The sequence below is a fragment of the Bicyclus anynana genome, chromosome 13 (genome assembly GCF_947172395.1).
Source record: "Bicyclus anynana chromosome 13, ilBicAnyn1.1, whole genome shotgun sequence".
Lineage (NCBI taxonomy): Eukaryota > Metazoa > Arthropoda > Insecta > Lepidoptera > Nymphalidae > Bicyclus > Bicyclus anynana.
In genome coordinates this window covers 5830380-5853646 of record NC_069095.1, presented here as the reverse complement: position 1 = coordinate 5853646, position 23267 = coordinate 5830380, and the positions used below count along the sequence as shown (strand labels likewise).

Below are 23267 nucleotides of genomic sequence, written 5' to 3'. Positions count from 1 at the left end.
CCCTAGCACAAGTCGCGTGCGCCTGTGTATCATAGGCCTAGAGGTCGTGGTCAATTTGGAAGACGTGCTTGAAAAAGCACGTCTTCCAAATTGACCACGGTATTAAAATGGTTTTGGTTACCCTGATTAAGGTTAAATTTATAATGATCTTTAACAATATTTTGTCACTAACCTTTGTCACTAATCAGGGGCGAGCACTTCATAGATGCAATGCATTGCTTACCCTGAGGACGAATCCGTATTGGAGAAGGAAATTTCCAATTTAGACAATTTGTATAAAAAATACGTATACCTATTTCGTACCCTAGTTCAAAACCTTGTTCACGCAACTGCTCGCCTTAAACTTAAAATCTTAGGGCCTGCCAAGTAATACAGTAAGTAAGATATCCAATTGCGGGACGAATGTAATTACATTCTTATTGTCCGATTTTGTTGTCTGACATGAATTGAATTTTGAATTTCACGTCAGACCTAGAAGCTCTAGCGGACTAACCGGGGCGGTCCGCTCCGAGCCCCGGGTCTTATGGGCCTCAAGACAAGTTGGTTTGTCAAATTTTATTTAAAATATTAATAAATTAATATATATTAAGAAATTATGGCCTCACTGCTTAGAAGGCCGTCTGAATTGTGTTTGTGGGCTGTCTTCATTTCATTGAATGATTACAAATACCTCAGTGAAGCCTGGATAAGGTGAAGTCACAACAAAAAACCATATAAATAAAGCACCCCATCAAAACATCCCATGCCTTCTTGAACTATCAAAACTGATCGGTAATGTGGGAACAATCGGACGCCGCACTATCATTATCCACTCATTCTAAAATAAACTTAGACAGAGATTCTATTTTGAAATACATTGAACAATTTTTCGCAATTGATTTTTCGAGAGTTAAACATACCGACCGATGTATGTGTGTGTGGTAATTCGGTCGCATTGTGATTGCACCGTATCCTGCGCAACAATCAATTGTGGCGAAAGAATGCCAAATCCACTGTCAGTGTTCAGTATTCAGTGGCGCGGGAGCCACTAACAAAGATGGCCGTGTCGTGGTACGCAGTGGCTTTCCTCGCCGCTTCCGCTCTTGGCGCTTCTATAGCACGTAAGTTTTTTTTTATATAAACATTTTTTTTTTTATATATATTAATTATTTATTTATAATCATTGATGCTTGACCTTATATCAACAACATCGACCTATCAAGGGCGCCTAATTTTGATAAGTCTTGAGTCTTAGTTCTAATTGTTTTAATCTAATTTTGTATACATTTAGTATTGTTATTAAAAAATTGTTATTACTAGCGTCCTGTCTCATCAATAACATTAATATGATTTTAATAAATGTGAATTTTTTGACTGAAACAATTCTTTCAAAATATTTAAGAAATATTTTAACATTACATATTAATTGTTTAAGTACATAATTATCTGCTTATATATATATATATATATATATATTTAATTGTTTTGCTATCGAATATATTACAGAAAAGTGTTGCTTACTGAGCGCCAAAATAGATATAAAGATACTAAGATATAATTAGCTGTGGGTATCTCTGAAATTGTTAGTACTGGCTCTGAATCTATATTAATATTGCAAAGCTTTGTTTGTTTGAACGCGCTAATCTCAGGAGCTTCTGGCCCGATTTGAAAAATTCTTTCAGTGTTAAATAGCCCATTTATCGAGGAAGGCTTTATATTATTCCCGCATTCCTACGGGTACCACCACGCGGGTGAAACCGCTCGGCGTCTACTAGTATGAAATAAATACGTTCTAAATTATTTAGGATGAAACACACGTAAAACTGATATCTACATAACGACTCTAGTTTATCGTTGTTTCTTTGAGTTAACGTAAACGTAAACTTGTTGTAAACAGAAAGTACATGAACTTTGTTTATTTACATCTCGCAAGTCGCAGTTACAGCTCGTGCGGATTAACTTGACACCTGGCTCGAATGATGTTTGTACTGTGTTTGTATGGATGTGTCTGGTTTCAAGTTCATGTGCACGGGTTATACAAGCACTCTCTGTCTAATTAGGATGCAATCTGAACATTACTCTATACTAATACTAGCGGACGCCCGCGACTTCGTCCGCGTGGAATTTAGTTTTTCACAAATCTCTCGAGATCCACGGATTTTTTCGGAATAAAAAGTGTATGTGTGTGTTAATCCAGACTATAATCTATCTCTACTTCAAATTTCAGGCGATTCGGTTTAGTAGACAATGCGTGAAAGAGTTACAAACACTTATACCATCAAAATCATAAGGTTTTCGTAAACCTCGTGAATCCATGGATTTTTTCGAGATAAAAAGTGGCCTACGTGTTAATCCAGATTTCCATTCCAAATTTCAGCCAAATCGGTTCAGTAGTTGCGGCGTTAAAGAGTAACAAACATTCAAACATCCATACAAACTTTCGCGTTTATAATATTAGTAGTAAGTAGGATTATACAGAGGTAAAGTTTGTGGTATTGTAGGGGGTAATGTCTGGATCTAATCGATTTTTAAAATTCCTTTACCACTGGAACGTCACGTTATTTGTGAGTATCATATGCTATCATTTTTCTCCGTATCCCCACGGGGCGTTAGCTAGTAATATAATAAAGTTGATGAAAAGAGTTCAAGACAAAAGAGTTTATTTTGTATGGAAACTGACAGTTAAAAAATATTGTGGTGCGGCCTTTGTCATGAACGAAATTATTCAATATAAAATAGCAAGTTTAGAGTTTTAAAAAAAAATAGAAATTATGGAATCCTAAACTGGCCAGTGCTGGAAATCTAACTTGGGACGTTAGCACCTACCTACTACCAAATGTTAGAATATAGTCCAATAAAAACTTTATCTCCAACCTGAAACTATAAATTGTTCAATAAACCTTCCACAACGCGGGAGAAATATTACACTACGATCTATTCAGACATTATTCTGAAGCAAATAAATTCAATAAACTGGCGAACAATGGAATCAAGTTATAAAAACACTTTCTGTATTTCATTTATTAAGATATTATGATCTTATTCTATGCGACTCATTGAAATTAAGTTTTAGCCACTTCTGGGGTGTGATTCCGCTGATTATACTCGTCGATGTAACATTTGCCTATAACAAGTTTTATTAGAATTTGAACTATATTCTGTGGGATGCCAAAAATAAAATATCACTAACAACGACGTTGCCATGGAAATGAGCGATGTCACATCGCTGCAACTTTACAGAATGCAGGGGCAGTTCGCCTCAGTTTTGACGTGCTAATGACCTATAATCTCTAATAAAAAATCTTTATCAAATGCAGTATTTGTCAAGATTTGTCCGCATCATAGTAACATATCAGACCTCTATCACCTCTCTTCAGATTTATTATAAGTATAGATTATATTTATTTTTCTAATTATTGTAACGGCATTGTTTCATAGATACCCAGATACAGTATAGTCCGCGATACAGTCCCCGCGATAAACTTCCCATCCCTACTGATTGTGTATGGTTTTCTGTCCGCCATTATTGTTTAGCATTCTCGCCATGTAAGGAAAAAAACACTATAGCGTGGAATTGATTTCATCGGATGAAAATCTCTACAACACTTCCAAATGAAATAAACTATACAACTGTGAAAATCGTATGAAAATCAATTAAATACTATATTGTAACATTGGTTACAATAGATTTTTGTTTCAACAGCACTAATAAGCCTCTAAGGGACCTCGGGAAAATTCCCTGTGGTTTCTGCAGGGACTGTGCTCTGAGACAAAGAATAAACTGTATATTGGGGACCACGACCACCAAACCAATTTAAAATAGTTTCGAATATTTACGAGAACAGATCTGACAGATCGAGATATAAAGTAGTGTATGTAGCATTTGCGGTATTTAATAGTAGGTTAACAGACTTATAACATCGCGATAGCCCAGCCCAGGATATGACCTCTGCCTCCGATCCCGAGTGTGGATTCGAATCCGGTCCGGGGCACGCACCTCCAACTTTTCAGTTGTGTGCATTTTAAGAAATTAAATATCATGTATCTTAAACGGTGAAGGAAAAACATCGTGAGGAAACCTGCAGACCAGAGAGTTTTCTTAATTCTCTGCGTGTGTGAAGTCTGCCAATCCGCATTGGGCCAGCGTGGTGGACTATTGGCCTAACCTGATTTATATTATATTATTGGCCATTCTGAGCGGAAACTCGAACTCCACAGTGCGCCGAATATGGGTCGATGATGATGATGAAAAGAGACACATACTATTTTCTAATAATCTTGTATTAGATTTACTGATAATAACAATATAAAAAATTGCTGAAGTATAAAATACTCCTATCCATGTGCACTTTTAATAATCTACAATATAAGCAACAAGCGGAGCTACCTAAGAACTACCTCCCTGCCGAATTTTAACTTTGTACGTCTAACTGTTTTCGAGATATACCTTTCGCATTTATATACGGCGACATGCTGGGGAGTATTTCCCATAACTTTGAGGTTATATTCTTTACGGAAAAATAATTAAAAATGTTCAAGGAACATTTGTTCTAAGGTTAATATTATCGGGGTAAACAATATATTTATTTTGTAAATAGATTTTAAAATGTGTCCCATAAACGCATCCTTATAATTATGACGTAGCCAAGTTTAACGTATTTTAAATACAAGGATAGATAAAGGCGTATATCACATGGATAGCCGGAATTATTTAAATTACTTTATATGAAAACGTAAAAAGTTTTTATTTTTTAGTTTTGCACTTCGGCTCCTAAGAGGACTCGTCAACACCTTGAAATTATGAGAAATACTCCCAAGAACCCTATATTAATATATGCCTGCCAGATATCCTGGACGGATTAGAAATTTGCGTGATGTGGTAACACACACCAGCTAAGCAAGACATGCACTTTGTACTAATTACTATGCAAGTAACGTTGAAGTTAAGTATGTAACACCAGCTGCACATTTACTATGTATTAATTAGATAATTGTTGTGTATTATTAGGTCACCTGTTCAGAATGGTGAACACGAAGAGTTCCTACAACTTATATAATTCGACTTCGTAAAAGGAATCGGAGACTCGCGCCGTTAGACTACGGTTAAAATGTTATGTCACTAAAATTATGTAATTTGACTTCAATGACAGTGTAAGTGGGACAAACAGTTGCAATGTTTTTCATATTAGAGAGAAAATGGGCTAAATGCGTTTTATAAATAACACAAATCTAAATATATTAAAACGAAATACCGCTGGCTGCGTAATTACGAAATCTCAGAAAGTATTAGGTCTTATTGCAGCGTTGTCGTCTCTCCACTTGATATACTGACGACATAATATTATCTACAACATTTCGCAGGTATACAGAAACTGACAACGGAGACTTGTGTCCGGCAGTGGACCAGCATCTGCTGATGTTACAATAATGATGATGATATTGTTGATGATGATGATGATAATGATTACGATGGTGCTGATGGTGATGATGATGGTGATAATGATGATGATGATGATGATATTGATGATGATGATGATGATGATTATGATGATATTGATAATGATGATGATGATGATGATGATGATTTTGATGATGATGACGGTGCTGATGATGATGATGATGATGATGATGATGATGATGATGATGATGACGGTGCTGATGGTGATGATGATGACTTGTTATTTAGCGGTTAAAAACTGATTTTAATAAAACAGACCCAAAACTTAGTTTCGGGTTATTTTAACCCGACTGCCAAGAAGGCAGTTATGTTGGTTTATGTTTTAAATGAGAATCTTATATTTTAAAGTTTGATAGTTGAAAACTATTTGAAGAAAATCATAATTCTATGAATATTGCAACAATGTATGAAATTCTAAACTAGACTAAAATTAAAGACATGAAAATTGTCATTTCGCTAAAAGTATTACTTGTCAGTAGTTTTTAGTAGTCTAGAATTTTAAGGAAATTCAGGTAAACCATACGCGAACGTTTTCACAATATAAAATTAAGGTAAAGTACCTATCGAACACAATCTAATAAACATAACATTAATTTATATGTATAGAGTACAAATCAGATGATTCAGATTCATATAATTTTGTATAATATTCATTTTAATGTTTTTATTTACATCATTTGACATTCACGAAGGTTTTTACCTGAAGATATCGAATAATCTTGCCTTCTTACAAAGATTAGGAAAGAACAATCATTCATATTAATCTTGAAAGACAAAAAAATAATGATGACAATGCATTTGGAAATATTTTAAGTAGGTACTTTATAATCAAAAGGTCCTTAATTTTATTCCCAACTCTCCCTCAAGTTTTTCTGCGGGTTTATTTCATGATTTATCAAATAAAGTTACCCAAGAAACAAAATCATATCAACAAATTATGCTGTGAAGAAAGTCGCTTTGCGATTCATCATTTTCAATCCATATTGACTGCTAAGCAGGAGTCTCCTCTCAGAATGAGAGGAGACTCGTGCTCAGCAAATTAGGCCAATAGTCTACCACGATGGCCCAATGCGGATTGGCAGACTTCACACACGAGAGTTTGTGAGAGCTCACGATGTTTTTCCTTGCACTTAGGTATTTGTTTTATAATGTGTCTTCTTTTGCTTATAAAAATAAGGAATTAAATCTTCTTCGAAATATCGACTTCATGCTATGTAGGTATTAGTATTTTATTCTAATATTTATGTTTTTCAGTATCATACATGCCATACCGGCGGCCTTCATTGGATACGAATATAAAAATAAGCCGAATCATGCGTCATTTAAAAAGTGTATGTACGTAGCTGAGGCTCACAAAGTATATTTGGTGTTGGGCACTAACTTAAAAGCACTGTATACTAAGTATACTCGTAACATCAATAATTGATTAAAAATTATTAATACATGAGGCCTGGCAACTTTGCCTCACGTAGACATGCCAAGGTTCCTAGCGTGCCCTAAGAAGGCCTGTTGTTTGGTTATAGGCGATAGTTTTCTACTTAGTTATAAGCAGTGACGGATTTGTAGTCTTGGCCTCCTTAGGCCCCATACCAAAGTACCAGCTATCATAATCGCATCATAATCTTAGAATAATTAGTAGACTATATTTTGACGAAATCGCCTTTTATAAAATTTATAAAATCAATTTGTATCAAAATCAATAATTGACTTTTTTTGTAATATTTTCCGATGTTTTAGGGATCATTGCACACTTAAAATAAAACATTCGAAATTGTTTAAGGTTAAAAAAAAGTTATAAAATTAGAAATTATTGTAATTGGTGTTTGGATATTCATTGCTTATTCCCACATTTAAATCACGAATGGCCGCCCCTAACGTCTAAAGCTGGCCGCTTAGGCCCGGGCCTACTAGGCCTTAGGGTAAATCCGTCACTGGTTTGTGATTTTATATAGTAGTACTATAAAAATAACTCACAAGTACGTCTACTCAAAGGATTAGAATAGAGAAAGAAAAGCAATCTTAAAGGAGAAAAAATGCTTCGTTTTTAAACAACTAATACAACGATAATAATTTATGCTGAAAGTCTTAGTTAATTTACCTATATATATGATGAAACGAAGGGAAAGGTGAACAAACCTATGTATAATATATTATGTAGACATCATTTTGTTACTTCATACATTTCTCATCACATAGATATATTTTTGAAGATTAACTATAGAAAATAATCATTATAATCTTTGTCTATTAATAAAATTTTTGTGAATTAAACTTTGATGAATAAAGTTTTGTGAATGAAGCTGATTACCTAAAAAGCAAACTTGTTTACTTTCCTACTCATTACTTTGGCTAATCTTTTGCATGTTTAAAATAAATACATAACCCTGGTGAAGGAGATTACTATCGAGTAAGTTAAGTTGACTTGCTAAAACTTCATTTTCTTTCGACTATCGCTGCTAATACATAAATATTGAAATACTTAAACTGTCGCTTTTAACGTCAATTTAACTTTTGATGTCGATGATAAAGATTCAAAAGTATCCAAAACTGTAGATTTTAATAAAGACTTGCATTTTTGGTTAAAAAAGTTAACCAAAAACTCAAGATGTTTCTTCCATTATATTCCTACGTACATTATATTCCTTGTCTATTATCTATGATGTATAGAGGTAATATTTTAAATGTAACAGTACTTTCAATTATTTCTTTAAATATTATTAAGAATCTCCATTTTCTTAATCATATTTATAGAAAGATACGAGTTTAAAGATAACAGTAGCGCATTCGTATACCTGTCTTGAATGATGTTATATGTATATTTTCAGCGAGCAATTATGTTTTGGAAAAGTCAGCATGTGGAAGAGTATGGGTGACGATCCATTCACCAGCCATACGAATATCAGTTGGAAGGAATTTGCTCGATGCGATCGAACTAAACTGGGATTTCAGTACTTGTTCAAATACACCTATGCAGGTAATTTTATATCTATCTATGTACAGTATAGCATTTCAAAAAGAAGTGGTTTTTAACAACAATCATTCAAAAATAACTCAGGCTATCTTAAACATTTTCAAGGTCTACTTCACTAATAAAGATTAATAAACTAGCTAATCTGTATTTCTTAACAGCAGATACAAACCTGCTTTTGAGAACTAAGATGATTCTACTTTAACGTTTAACGTTTAACATTGTTATTTAAAATTTTACTTTACGATAATATTCAAACTTAAACAGGCTGTGGCGTTGACTCTCAGATATCTGCCATCTAAGGGGTTATTCTCAAAGAGCGTCTTCATTACTGAAGGTCGGCGGTCAGCTTTATAGACTTTTCTTTGTCAATGGCTAGGCGGAAAAGTTCTTCAACTGTCTTCAAGCCAGTCCACTGTATGTTTTATAGCCAGGACTTCTTCCATCTTCATACTCCTCTTTTGCCTGCAATCTTGCCCATCATAATAGTTTGAAGAAAACGGTATATGTCGCGACGCATTATATCGTATCAAAGGGGTAACCATTATTTTTATTAAATACAGAGACAATATAGATAATTAATTCATTGTCATTCACTGTACTAGAGTTACAAGAATTTTAAATTGCCATTCACTATACTAGAGTTACCCGCAGTTACATTTTAACAACGCATTCGGACTTGACACTGAAATATTAAGCGTGTTTTTATAACCGCATCGTGTTCGGTGTACAGTATTAGGTAGTCATGTTACGTAAGCCGAGAATGGAAGTAGAAGACTTTATTAACACGTCCACTCGCCTGACTATCGTCATTACCGTTGTGTTATTACGTCGAACGGACAGACACGCAAACTACGTAATGTTTCGCTTTGTATAGCAATTTAGTAAATCATGGGCGGGTGCTTACATCCGATTTATGTATTTCCTACGTTCGTTCCATAATACAATTATCGTGTTTTAATCTTAAAGTTTTTCTCTCGTTTCTCGCATACCTTTATCAAATTCAGCATTATCTTTAGTATAAGCTACTCTACTTGAGTAAAATGTGATAATTTGTATTGTGATAGTGTATATCACAAAAAAAAACAGATTAAAGATTATACTAATCTGAAAAACAAAACAACACCGCTCCATATTCTAATTAAGTACCTTCTCATAATTATTATTTTCTATTGTGTTTTTATAATTGAAAGGCATTATGAACCATAAGGAACTTTTATTTAGTTATTTCTTAATTTTATAGTTCTTTCTCTCGTTTCTCGCATACTTGTCCTTTATCAAATTCAGCATTTTCTTTGACATAATACCTAGCTACTCTGCTTGAGTGAAATGTGATAATTTGTATTGTCAGTGTATATCACAAAAAATGAGATCAAAAATTATACGAGTACTAATCTGAAAAATACCACCGCTCCACATTCTAATTAGGTCTACTCATATTTATTATTTTCTATTGTATTTTTAATTGATAAGCATTATGAACCTCGAGAATCTTTTATTTAGTTATTTCTTAATGTTATAATAATAATTAACTAGGACTAATTTTCAAAATTTTTATTACTTATTTCTAATTGAGCATAACAATATTCTTTTCAGATTGGTCTTTTCAACGGCAGACCTTTGTCTTGGAATAATGCTTTAACCACCTTCCCCGTCAACTCAGCCGTGGGTTTTGTTATCACAAACATTTCCCTGGGCGATGGTAACTTACCGGGTGGCTGGCAAAGCAGCAGCGGTCTCAAAGGCCCACATTGTCTATGGCCCTGGGTTGGTGCTGGAAACAGCTTTATACAATCCTTCAATTGCCTAAAGATTCAACCGACTTGGATGGAAGATAACGCGTAAGTAAAAAATGTATGTATGTATAAAACATAATTACATACACACTACGATACATAATAAACCATACATTATAGTTATGTGATTGAAATGCGATAGCCTTAGCTTACCAACCCTAAGAGTAAGTCGAGGCTGGAGAAGTCAGTCTGAGAAGTCTAAGCTAAAGTGTGAATCTGTACTGTTGATTATGACAGAGCTTAGCTTAACCACGAACTGAAAAGGGCCAATAGTTATCCAAAAGAAGTGAGTTCTTATATTACAAAGTTGTTTCAAATTGAGAAATTTTTGTACTCGATAGTCCATTTATCAAGCCTAAAGCCTATTTATTACCTTAGGCTAAATTATAACGTCTCTACGACTAATAGGAGCGGGACATCAATGAAAAACAGGTCAAAAGAGGAATTAAATTATTACTTAGATATACTAGTACTTAAAAAATATACAGACAATGATGACTATAAGTTGTCGTCATCACGTTCAAAATATTTTTATACTAAATTTTCGATACTCTACAAAAAGAGCTACAAACTGAGACTTACAAGATCTGCCATCTATCTCATTTGAACTAAAAAGAAACCCTCTGTCTAAATGACTGTAATCTGGTGAAAAGTCATACCTACTATATTATCTCATTCAGCATTAATAAAGAAGAATGAGTCAGATCTTTCTTCAGTGGCCAAGACAAAGATAAAATCACATTCACTCTTTAATCACAAGATTGGTTTGCAGTGTCTTGTTTCCTGCCTACGTATTTCCTTACAAGTTCATTGCTTCAGGGTATAATAAGATATTGAGTAACTGTCATACTGTATCTTCATCGAGACAATAGGTATCAATTGTTAGTTTCAATATATTTTCCAAATCGCTACTTGAATGTGGTGTTGTTTACGTATATTATAAGATATATGAGGATGAGTTACATTTCTTTATAGTCGATAATAAGAAAAAAGAAATATTTATTTCTGAAAAACAGTGTGTTTAAAAAAATGCCTGCTGTAGCCAAACTTACTTTATTTTATGACGGCTGAAAGCTTATCATTCTATGCAGTTTTTACGGGTCTAGTTACCTTTAGCGGTGTTCTGCAGTCTAGACCCTCAACCGTCCAGCCATAATGCTTATTTTTTATATACTTGTATATTCTTGGGCATAATATGAGAAATAGTGTCCCGTAAGTCGCCAGTCACTTAAAACTTCGTGATAACACTTTGAAAAACATGCTTTAAGGGTTAAGTTGCAAGGGTTGTACATAAAATCCCATAGAAGTTATCAAATAATTACGTTTTACACTTGGACAATTAAGGGTCTGAACCCTTAAAACCCGCTACTTTCCAAAGCAACCATGTTCCTAACTACTTAATTGGCTACCTATGTTTTGAGCATGGTATGTCTAGGTATTGCAGGCTCTCATTATATTGCAGACTAGCGGACGCCCGCGACTTCGTACGCGTAAAAACGGTGAAGGAAAAACATCGTGAGGAAACCTGCATACTTGAGAGTTTTCTTAATTCTCTATACGTATGTGAAGTCTGTTAATCCGCATTGGGCCAGCTGTTGACCTGGTGGACTGTTAGCCTATGCCCTAACCCCTCTCATTCTGAAAGGAGACTCGTGTTCAGCAGTGAGCCAAATATGGGTTGATAAAAATATCTATTGTGTAAATTGTGTAAAAAGCATATGACGAAACAGTTATTATTACAACCAGACACTACAATTTTATTTATGTATTAATTTTATTTATTAGATATTTTGGACTTTGACTTTGACTTTGACTTTTACAGGAGCCAAATCAACAAACTGCGTATAGGCGATTTAGCCATACCAGGCACCCACAACGCTGGCGCGTGGAGGTTTGATACAGAGGTCAGCACGGTGGAGCGAGACAGCTTCGTGCTGTGCCAAGATCGCTCCATCTGGGCCCAACTGGTCTACGGCATCAGATATTTTGACTTCCGTATTGCGTACTACGACTTTTACAGCCGAGAAGAGGACAGGTGCGTTAAACCTTTTAACATTAAGTTCTATAAAAATTTATAAGTTTGTCATCATACTAGCTCGGTAAAACATTTTTTCTGATTCTAAAACGGCACGCAAAAGTCTACTTTATCCACGTAGTAGAACCTAAGTGATGCTAATAATTACTCATCTACTCACTTCCAACTCAAACACACTATACCTACCGTATGGAGTGGAATTGGACGATCTCAGGACTCACAGTCTAAAATGGAAGCGGAGTTACATAAATCATAATTATAATCATAATATCGTTTATTTGCACAAATATGTAAAAAAGATGACAAAAAAAAGATGTTTTCGCCTTGAAGGGCGTGCAAAATATTACAGAATATTTATACTTAGTTATATTACTCAGAAACTATATCATTATATTACTTGTATGAGATACACATTTCATAAGAGGTATAAGGCATCGTACCGAAACGCTAAATCGCTTGGCGGTAACTCTTTGCCGTGAAAACTTACCAAATCCGAAATCTACCACCAGACGAACGGTAATGCGACAATGCGCGATGAGTCATATGAAAAGCGAATAACCCTTTTCTTTGTAAAATGTAAAGTACAAATAATATTTTTGTACTTAATCTTCTTTAACAGATACCACAACAGGCAGTTACGTGAGGTTCAGTTACGCATGGCTAACTCGGCTATACTATACGTAATACATACGTAAATTTCTCGTAAATAATCCTTTCCCCATCCAATCCAACTAACTAAGCCACAATATTATGCTTGGAACACGTACGATAATCTTAATCTTTAAACCTCTGGGATTTTGATAACTATGTTGGATAATACATTATGATAATTCATGTTTACATTCACCATTTGACGGCCTCCGTGGCGCAGTGGCATGCACGGTGGATTTACATGCGGAGGTCCTGGGTTCGATCCCCGGCTGGGCAGATTGAGATTTTCTTAATTTGTCCAGGTCTGGCTGGTGGGAGGCTTCGGCCGTGGCTAGTTACCAACCTACCGGCAAAGACGTACCGCCAAGCGATTTAGCGTTCCGGTACGATGCCGTGTAGAAACCGAAAGGGGTGTTGATTTTCATCCTCCTCCTAACAAGTTAGCCCGCTTCCATCTTAGACTGCATCATCACTTACCATCAGGTGAGATTGTAGTCAAGGGCTTACTTGTAAAAGAATAATAATAAAAAAAAACCATTTGTATGTTTACAGATACTGGCTGAATCACAATCTAATTCGTGTCCGTCCCTTAGTGCCACTATTGAGAGAAATACGAGCATTCCTAGATAGTACTAGAGAGGTTTGTACAATAATTATTATATATGTTTATTTACCTAGATAAAATATAACATGGTGAATTTTTTTAATACAAGTCCGAATTTCTTAATATTGTAAGCTACTATAGCCGCCCTCGCTACGCTCGTGCGTCTAAATTCCTCGGGAATTGATCATTTCCACCCTCGGTTAACAATCTACTATAAATATTGCTACATTTCAGGTTATATTCCTCGACGCCCATCACTTCCCTGTCGGCTTCTACCATCAAAACGGCGCACCGATTCAACACGTCCACCGCGGCTTGATCAATATGATCCAGAGAGAGTTGGGACCCCACATAGCGTCTGCGATACAATTCGCTACTAATCCTGGGACAAGAGGACCTACACTGCAGGCCCTTTTAAACGCCAATAGACGACTGCTCTTCAGTTATGTCGACAATAGTATCGTTGCTGGTAAGTCTTGTATATCAGGCATAAAGGTCATGATAAGGAAGGGGTTATTAGAATAGAATATCATTATTCACGGACTGGCAACTGAACTTACCTCTTTCTCTGAGCCGCTTGTAGGAGTAACGTGAGACAAGAGTTAACTCAACCATCATCATACAGGACCCTTCTTATAGAAAAGGAGATTAAGATCTTTGATGCACCATGCTACACTATAGTGATTAGACTTAATGTTAAACTCCGGTCTGGTCTGAACGGACAGTATCAGATGGTAATTATAATAACTGAGACTTGGACCTACTTTCCTGGACTCGAATCATCAACATAATACGAAGACGCACAGGCTGGCCACGGGGCTGCCAAGGCAGGCACATGCAGTACTTTTAATATCATCATCATCATCATCATCATCATCATCATCATCATCATCATCATCATCATCATCATCATCATCATCATCATCATTTTTACAAGACTGAGGTCCTGGGTTCGATCCCCGGCTGGGCAGATTGAGATTTTCTTAATTTGTCCAGGTCTGACTGGTGGGAGGCTTCGGCCGTGGCTAGTTACCACCCTACCGGCAAAGACGTACCGCCAAGCGATTTAGCGTTCCGGTACGATGCCGTGTAGATACCGAAAGGGGTGTGGATTTTCATCCTCCTCCTAACAAGTTAGCCCGCTTCCATCTTAGACTGCATCATCACTTACCATCAGGTGATATTGTAGTCAAGGGCAAACTTGTAAAGAATAAAAAAAGAATCATCATCATCATCATCATCATCATCATCATCATCATCATCATCAGCAGCAGCAGCCATTATGCATCCACTGCTTGACATGGACTTCTTTTGAACAGTGCCAGCCCGCTCTATTTTTGGCTTTTTCCATCCAATCGATGCCTGACCTTCCGGAGATCATTGCTCCACAGAGGCGTCTCACACTCCGTTTACCGAGACGCGGTTTCCACGGTCTTTACGATACCAACAACCATCGGTCGTCCGACAGAGATGTTAAGCCAACTGCCACTTCAATGCACTAGCCCTGAGAGCTACAAGTATGTCGTTTACTTTGTTCTTTGGCGAATCATTTCGCTCCGGATTTTATCCCTCAAAGAGATTCCAAGCATCTCTGTCCATAGCACGCTGAAAGACTTGGAGTTTGTGGACTGGCCTCGCTATCATTGTCCTCCTTAGACTAAAAAATATCTTCAAAGCGTCAGCAGATGTTATTTCAGTAATACTTTTACTTTACTAAACTATTAATCTGTTACAGGGAATAGATGGCTGTGGCCGATTTTACCTCATCTCTGGGCAAACACCAATAGCCCTACAGAACTCTTCCGTTTCCTGGACACCATGATCGACCGATCACCGCTGCCTACTGCTCGTTCGCCTTTATTCTCAGCCATGGCACAAACAACTCCAACAGTTTTAGACATCCTACTTGTTAGAGGCTCACTGAGAGAAAACGCCGATGCTGTGAATAGGAATGTCACAGCCCGCCTTAAAACTCGTTGGCGGAATAACGCCAACATTGTTTCTACGGACTTCTTCCTTGGAAGCGATGTCACGGACGTCTCGATAGCGCTCAGCGTGGAAAGATCCAATCGGTTATGACGAAACAGCGGAATACGTTTCCGAAGTGGCGGAATAGTTGTTAAGTCTCATCGCGCTCAACTGCAGTTCTATGGTCGTCGCTCTTCAGGACTTCCACTTACAAAGTACCACCGAAACCGTTCTAAAAAGCTTTGATGATTCCATACAAATTGAGGAATTTATTGTCACTGATCGGACACTCTCGGTACATGCTTTAACACTGCCTGATGTTTTAATGTAAGATATTCCGGCTATAACAATGTAGTGAGATAAATTATAAATACACCCTAATAGGGATGATGACAGTTTTTTAAATTGTATATAAATTAAGAGTAAAGCAATTTTGTAAAAGGAACTAATAGTAAAGCAATTTTGTAAAAGGAACAGGGTATCTGAGATCATTACTTTCGGAGCTACAGGGATTTAAAGAGTCAGATTTGCGGCGCTGCCGCGGATCCCTGAAAAACGCCCCGTACAAAATGGCTCGAAAAAATGACGTCATAGGCAATGTAATGATCGTTAGATTTGTATGCGAGTTCAAACAAAATTACTAATATCTTTGTTATTTGTGCGTTTATCTTTACAGTTCATATATTAAAAAATGTCATATTTAATGTAAGGAAGCTAAAACTGTATAAATTTTCATCTAATTACGATAAAAAAAATTTAATAGTTTTTGAAATTTTATAATCTCATTTATTTTGCAAATATCCAGACAATCTTTGCTTTTTATGTATAAATTAGTTAACATTGACACTATTTACCCGAATGTATCATAAAAATCAATATATTCAAACCTAGTCATCATCCCCATTGTTAAGAGTGAACTAGTCCATCTTTACTTGGTAAGAAACAATTTATATAATGAAGCCAAAAATAAACATACAAAATAAATACTTTTATTTTAAAATCTTACAAGCTTTTCTTAGCATTTTAAAATGTTTGTAGATACTAATTCCGGAACATCTACGTGTCTACGTGTCAGTCTAGTGACCAACATCATAAGAAAGTTTCATAATAGTTCGATAAATTACTTGGAACTCAAAATAGTAGAAACAACTTTGATTATTGGACCTTTGTTGAACCGAATACCTGAATAAACCATAACATATAATGAAACAAAAGAGAATGTCTTAAAATATTTTCTTATATTACTTGTTATCTATTACAATAAATAATAACTAAACATTAAAAATAATTGTACTTGTAACAAACGAGGTAGATTAGCTGTGCATAAAGCACAAAACACAAAACAGTCATTATATCACGTGTGCGGTGCCAATAGAGGCAGCAGCTCAGCGCGACTCATACGAGACAGCGCCCGCGCATCGAGTCCCATAGCTGCTGCGGCGCCGCGCACGTCCAACCCGAAGCTCTGCAGCAACGCAGCGAGCGCCACTTCCTCCCCGGTCCGAGGATCCCGCAGCCGAGGACACGATCCATTACACTGAGGCCATGAACAGCGCTCTATCAGTCTTCGCGGAGCACACCGCGCTCGCACTCGTCTACTCCCATTACTGAACCGCCGCTCCCAACACGAGATAGCTCTAGGTAACGACACACCTGACACGTTAATCGCCAACCACTCAGGCCGAGCGAGCGCACCGTGAGCGATACACGCCGGCGCAAAAGCGAATTTCACACGTTTCAAACTCGCTCGAATCGCTGACCCCGTCTCGTGAACTGCATCCCATTGCGCTCTAGTCCGTGGCGCCCGAACTCCTTCCGCTGTCAATTGCGCCGAATCAAAAAGGTATTGAAAAACAAACAACGGTGTCCGAATGTGCGGGTATAAGCGATACCCGAAGTAACATAGCCAAGGTTTGTCGCGGTACTCTCGGACACAGGAATTTGGTGGAGACCCTGACCACAAAGAATGGCCCAGTCTGGCTATGGCGTCGGCAGAAGATGCACGTCTCGCTCTTGGTGGTCGATCCAAAAACCAACCGGAGTCTGCAATAGCGGCCACGCGTACACCATACGGACGAAGACTTCGCCTTGCAGCATCCACGTGAAGCATAACACCGGTTCCACCGGCACTCGACCCAACCAGCAATAGACGTCCGGCAAGTCCAATTTTCAAAAGTTCATCGAGGACCGACCGGACAATAAAACGGCCTGCAAAACTAAAGCTGCTATTGGAAGGGGAGTGTCGATATATGCGTGTACCGGCCCACATATCGCTTGAACAGTATGGCAGTAAGACATGATTCGAGGCGTGCCAGATCGGATTCGCCTGTGGGTCAGCGGAGAGCAAAGCCGGCGCCCTGCGAGCTCGCGGCCATCTCGTCGAAGACATGAGGCTGGGTCGCCGCCGCCAGCGCGCTGCACACGAAGCCTCATCCCAGCAGTAGCCACCGCCTTCCAAATAGACCACCCAATGGTGGTTGTTGCTACCGCGGCGTATGTAATACCTGAAAGATAAACAATCACATTTTTAATCCAAAAACTTTAGGCCTAGCCTGACCCCCTTTGTCTTTCTGCTTGATTTCATAGAATAGCCAATACCAATTCCAGATTAGCCATAACATATTTTAGTACTCAATTGTTTGCTCATAAACACAACTGACAACTCTACTCTTTATTTCTCCAGTACCTGATGTCAGATGCCACGGTATTAATAATTAAATACACGGATATCTACGATACGATAAATACGGTTATCCAACATGAATGGATACATCATACAAGTCATGCGAAGGAGAACGTAGAGGCACACTAGTGAAACAATATAGACTTCCCACCTCTTATTTTAACAGTTAAGCATTATCCTGACATGGCCGAAATCTCATAATCCGTTACTTAACAAGATAACAACGGGTTATGTGCATTTAAGTCGAGTAAACTACTCCAAAATGACGTACCACGTTCAATTCAGTTAGCAAATACACTATTGAATAACGAGCACTCGATATTGCTGAGTGAATTTTATAACGGTACTCTGTATAGCACAAAAATAAAGTCAGTAAAAGCTGTATTTCGGTTGTGAGATCGTTACTGATTGTTATCTTATAGATCAGAGTACCTTGCGAAAGCCTATTTGAATAAAACATCAAGCCCTTTATCGGCTTTACCCGTTTATCGGCTTGGGACCACATTGCTTAACTAATACATTAACCTGAATACATTATTTAGCCGTAAAGCTAGGGTGTGCTACGTACCCCGCTGGCGACCCATCGTTGCACGTGAGTGTTGTGTTGGACAGCCACACAAGTCTCAGGCTGTCTGGTGGGGCTGCACCTTTACAGGCCGCAATCAGTACCTAAAATTATATTTACGTTTATAAATATCATCATCATCATCATTATCAGCCGATTTGAATGGCCCACTGCAAGGTTAAGAGACGTGATAGCCCAGTGGATATGACCTCTGCCTTCGTAGGTCCGAATCCGATCCGGAACATGCACCTCCAACTTCTCAGTTATGTGCATTTTAAGAAATTAAATATATCTTGTCTCAAACGGTGAAGGAAAAACATCGTGAGGAAACCTGCATAACTGAGAATTTTCTTAATAGAGAATTAAGAAAATTCTGCCAATCCGCATTGTGCCAGCGTGGACTAAGGCATCCCCTCTCATTTTAACAGGCGACTCGTGCTCAATAGTGAGCCGAATATGGGTTGTTAATGATGACTGCAAGATTAGAACTCCCTCCATATTTCACAGAGATGGACAGGACCAATACACTAGGCGATTGTAAAGCTTTTTTTTGTGTAAGGGACTTAGGCTCCTTAATGGGATCTCAGCGGCGACCTCAGGGTTTAGGCGAGTGTAGAAGCATCGCCTGATGGTCCGAAGGCAGAAGGAGTATAGACTGTTTAAACGTCTCTCTAAGGCATCGTCTTTGATACTCCGATCACGGCATTGAGTATAAGCTTATTCATTACTAGCGGACGCCCGCGACTTCGTCCGCCCTTAGACCTCTTTAATCCAGCCTTTATCGCTGTAAAAATCGAGTAACTTGTCTCGTTTTCCCAACATTTCCCTTCACTGCTCTGCTCCTATTGATCTTAGCGTGATGAAAAGTATACTATAACCTACCCAGGAGTGTGAAAAATAATTGTATCAAGTTTCATTAAAATCCATTGAGTAGTTTTTGTTTCTATAGCGAACGTACAGACAGACAGACAGACAAACAGTTTACTGATTCCATTTTTGGCATCAGTATCGATCACTAATCACCCCCTGATAGTTATTTTGGAAATATATTTCATGTACCTACAGAATTGATCTCTCTACAGATTTATTATAAGTATAGATTATTATCAGCCGATTTGAATGGCCCACTGCAAGACTAGAACTCCCTCCGTATTGGGCAGAAAAGGATAGGTATTGATTTATGGATTTGAGAGCTAGTAAGTTTTTTAACTTATGGTATAGTAAAAAAGCTGCCTAAGTTTCAGCTTTTATAAAATCTATACTAATATTATAAAGCTGAAGAGTTTGTTTGTTTGTTTGTTTGATTAAACGCGCTAATCTCAAGAACTACTGGTCCGATTTGAAAAATTCTTTCAGTGTTAGATAGCCTATTTATCGAGGAAGGTTAGGTATAGCCTATATATTATCCCCGTATTTCTGCGGGTACGGGAACCACGCGGGTGAAACCGCGCGGCGTCAGCTAGTAAAGAATATCTATGCATCAGAGACTCTTAGACGCAACATAACGGAGAATAGCAAAATAAATTAAAAAAAAATTTTAAGCGTATTTGATTTAGCACACGGTTGTTTTGTTTAATGTTTATTACAATTTACACGTGTATAAAGTATCTTCGTTACATAATTTATTATGTAAACAAAATACTTAAACAACGATAAAACAGTATAATTTGCGATAGCAATGCTAATTAGCATGCTAGTCTTAATTTAAAATGCAAAATGCCATGTTAGAATGAAATATTATAATTACAGACTTATACCTATTGTAGACGCCTGTTCATTCATTAGTATGGAACCCAACCGTGTTTAGTGATGTTTTATTTTTTTTATTCTTTACAAAGTAGCTTGACTACAATATCACCTGATGTTAAGTGATGATGCAATCTAAGATGGAAGCGGGCTAACTTGTTAGGAGGAGGATGAAAATACACACCCTATTCGGTTTCTACACGACATCGTACCGGAAGGCTAAATCGCTTAAATTATTAAATATCACACGCTTCAAACGGTGAATGTGGGCCGATTGTAGGATAATGAAATATTGCTGAATTTCCAAAAGGTAGATAGACCCATAGTAATCAATATGGGAAGTACAGATTCTGGTATTGTAGTTAACAGGTAAACAGATACAAATGTACCTCTGATTTTAATCATCCCGGTCTAATCCTACTTCCGATAATAATGTTCAAACTCAATCACGCCGATATAGCTGAAATCTTATCAGATTTGCATAATGGAAATAGACAAGACAAAGAAAGGAATTTATAAAGTCCTTCAAAGATCATGCGCCTATATGACCTGACCTTCATTTAATAAAAGCTGAAAGTCTGTCATCCTTGACATCCTGCCATAGGGTAGGTAGGCTATGGTAAGCTAGGCAAGTATGTACTATGACAATGGAGCTTTTAGAAGATCAAGAAACAAAGGTACAGACCCTTAATAATTCAAGGGAAAAAGTATTTTTTATATATTATTTTGGCATGGTATGAGAAATCATGTCACTTACGAATAGCTTAGTGGCAACCCATCGATAACACAACACCATTAACTTATATTAACTATTAACTGAATTTTAAGAAGCTAAAGCGCTTTGGGTACGATCAAATTTTTAGTCACATCGAGCGTGCTAATGTCAAACAATGTCATAATTTGGGGCTTTGATTATTGAAGTGTTTGGCAAACAATCATGTTTGACTAACAAGTTTGTCAAACAATTTGGATCGTTTCCAATGATCTTTAGTGACTGACGTAAACCAGTAGAATTAGCGGAATTTATCTGCGGAATAATTACTTAGGCTGAATTTTTGTATACATCTTTATCTCGGCGTTGTAATGAAGAAGTCATTATAAAAATTGTTAATCGTAAAATATTTGAGAAAAACTGATTTTCGTGACCTTTTGACTTTTATAACATTTTCAGTCGGCACGATATCATGTATACAAAAATTCAGCCCACTAGGAACTATTCCGCAGATTGGGGATAAAATACCTAATTACACTGAGCTAACGACTGGGGACATGATTTATCATTATAATTATTACCCGCTTTACATTTGGATTGACGTTCTTGAGTCTCGACCCCTGAAACCTGCTACCTCCCAAAACCACCACATTTAAAAAAAAATGTCATTCTGACTGAATTGAAAAACAGTTGTACAAACTTTGCAGATTTGTGAAGTATTTACCTAGGTAGGTACCTGACTTTTATTATTTTTTGAGTTATTGTAACTTATCGCTAAACAACGAATTTAGACAACGATCTTTGACGCAAAAAACTTAACAATTGGACCAAACCCGAAAAATAAAAATTAAGTAGGTAGGTACTGATATATAAAAATAAATAAATAAATGTGATACAGTAACTTGATTCGGTCACTTTTATGCAAAACATTGGAATGGAAATCTGCCTAAGTACTAATTATTATAATTAGGATAAGAAATTAGGAATATTAAATTAAAGCGTAAATATATTTATCTTATCAGCAATTTCGATGACGCAGAGGTGAGTTTTACAAACAAGTCCCAGATTCAATTACTAGTTGAGCGCATTTGGTAATTTAATTATAACCACTATGCTATTTCGTTAAGCTGGATCATCCCTGCTATTCTTTTAGAAAACTCTGATTAATGATTTATCCAAATTTAACCTATCTAGGTTTATTACGAGACGTGCTACGCGGGCTTTATAATAGACCCCCAAAGTTACGATTATTTTTATACTACCTAGTTGATAGAACAAATTGTAAAGTGGAAAGCCTTCGCCTATCTAACAGAGCAACATTCGAAACACTGTGCCCAACAAACAACGTATAGGTGAAAAGCCTCATGTGCCAATTCACCGGCATCCATACTCTTCAGACAGAAACACAAGACAGGAGTAAGCATAGCGTTTATCCATCGACGAGCTTTATTACAAAAAGCTTAACTAGAACTTTAAACGCAACATCAGCACTTCAAGCAGCGCGCGCGATCTACACTGTTTTCGTTACGAACTATCGGTCTTGTCTTGCACAAGTGCAAAGTGTTTGCCCAAAACAACAACAAACACACTCGTCACCAGCGAACACCTGACGAGCGGCGACGCATCACAGAGTAAACAAATGACGTACACAGAGGGTCCATGTGAGCCAGTGGCAGCGGCAGCGTCCGCGCGCAGTCATCGCGGCGAACGTTCGGCGCGCGCACACCCCATCCTGCCGACGGTTACAGTGGCACTGGCACTGGCAACTGGCAGACTCAGACTGGTGGTGAGCTACACAGTACACCGCCGCCAAACGCGGTAGCCGTACCCTGTTTACAAAATAAAGCCTCTATTTAGAGCGAGGGCGAAGGGCCGGCTCGTCGCGCGGCGTCGGACCGAATAAAGGTAAGAGGCGGGCGGCTCGTTTGTGAGGCAGGGGCAGCGGGACCGGCTCCGGCGGCGACATCAAACGCGCCGCAGATCAAAGCCGCCGCCACGCGATCGGCATCCGTCATTATTATTATGCAAGCATTACGGAGCGCGCGTGACTCAGGCGAGTGGGCCACGCGAGCTGCGCGGGCGCCGCCGCCGCTCCCCCCGCC

At 37.6% G+C, this 23267-nt stretch overlaps 2 protein-coding genes across 7 annotated transcripts; one reads left to right on the top strand and one right to left on the bottom strand.

Annotated features, from left to right (window-relative positions):
* The first annotated feature begins 952 nt into the window (after positions 1-952).
* Positions 953-16459, top strand: LOC112045920 (PI-PLC X domain-containing protein 1). 6 transcript variants are annotated; one of them, XM_052884950.1, is made up of 9 exons: positions 1006-1100; positions 4735-4926; positions 6692-6772; positions 8263-8411; positions 10002-10246; positions 12024-12236; positions 13440-13527; positions 13726-13960; positions 15227-16459. In XM_052884950.1, the coding sequence occupies exons 2-9, from the start codon at positions 4884-4886 to the stop codon at positions 15568-15570; spliced, it is 1398 nt and encodes a 465-aa protein (XP_052740910.1). In that variant the 5' UTR covers positions 1006-1100; positions 4735-4883; the 3' UTR covers positions 15571-16459. The 6 variants fall into 6 exon arrangements, with proteins under 6 accessions (XP_023938078.1, XP_023938087.1, XP_052740910.1 ...); XM_052884951.1 differs by lacking the exon at positions 4735-4926 and adding an exon at positions 4988-5130 and having other exon boundaries at positions 1008-1100; positions 6692-6768; XM_052884952.1 differs by lacking the exon at positions 4735-4926 and adding an exon at positions 4988-5130 and having other exon boundaries at positions 1008-1100.
* A 219-nt stretch (positions 16460-16678) lies between these two features.
* On the bottom strand, positions 16679-23014 carry LOC112045931 (palmitoleoyl-protein carboxylesterase NOTUM). Its single transcript, XM_024082332.2, has 3 exons — positions 22814-23014; positions 18711-18811; positions 16679-17963 (listed from the first exon to the last, which is right to left on the bottom strand). The coding sequence occupies exons 1-3, from the start codon at positions 22862-22864 to the stop codon at positions 16814-16816; spliced, it is 1302 nt and encodes a 433-aa protein (XP_023938100.2). The 5' UTR covers positions 22865-23014; the 3' UTR covers positions 16679-16813.
* Positions 23015-23267: the final 253 nt, after the last annotated feature.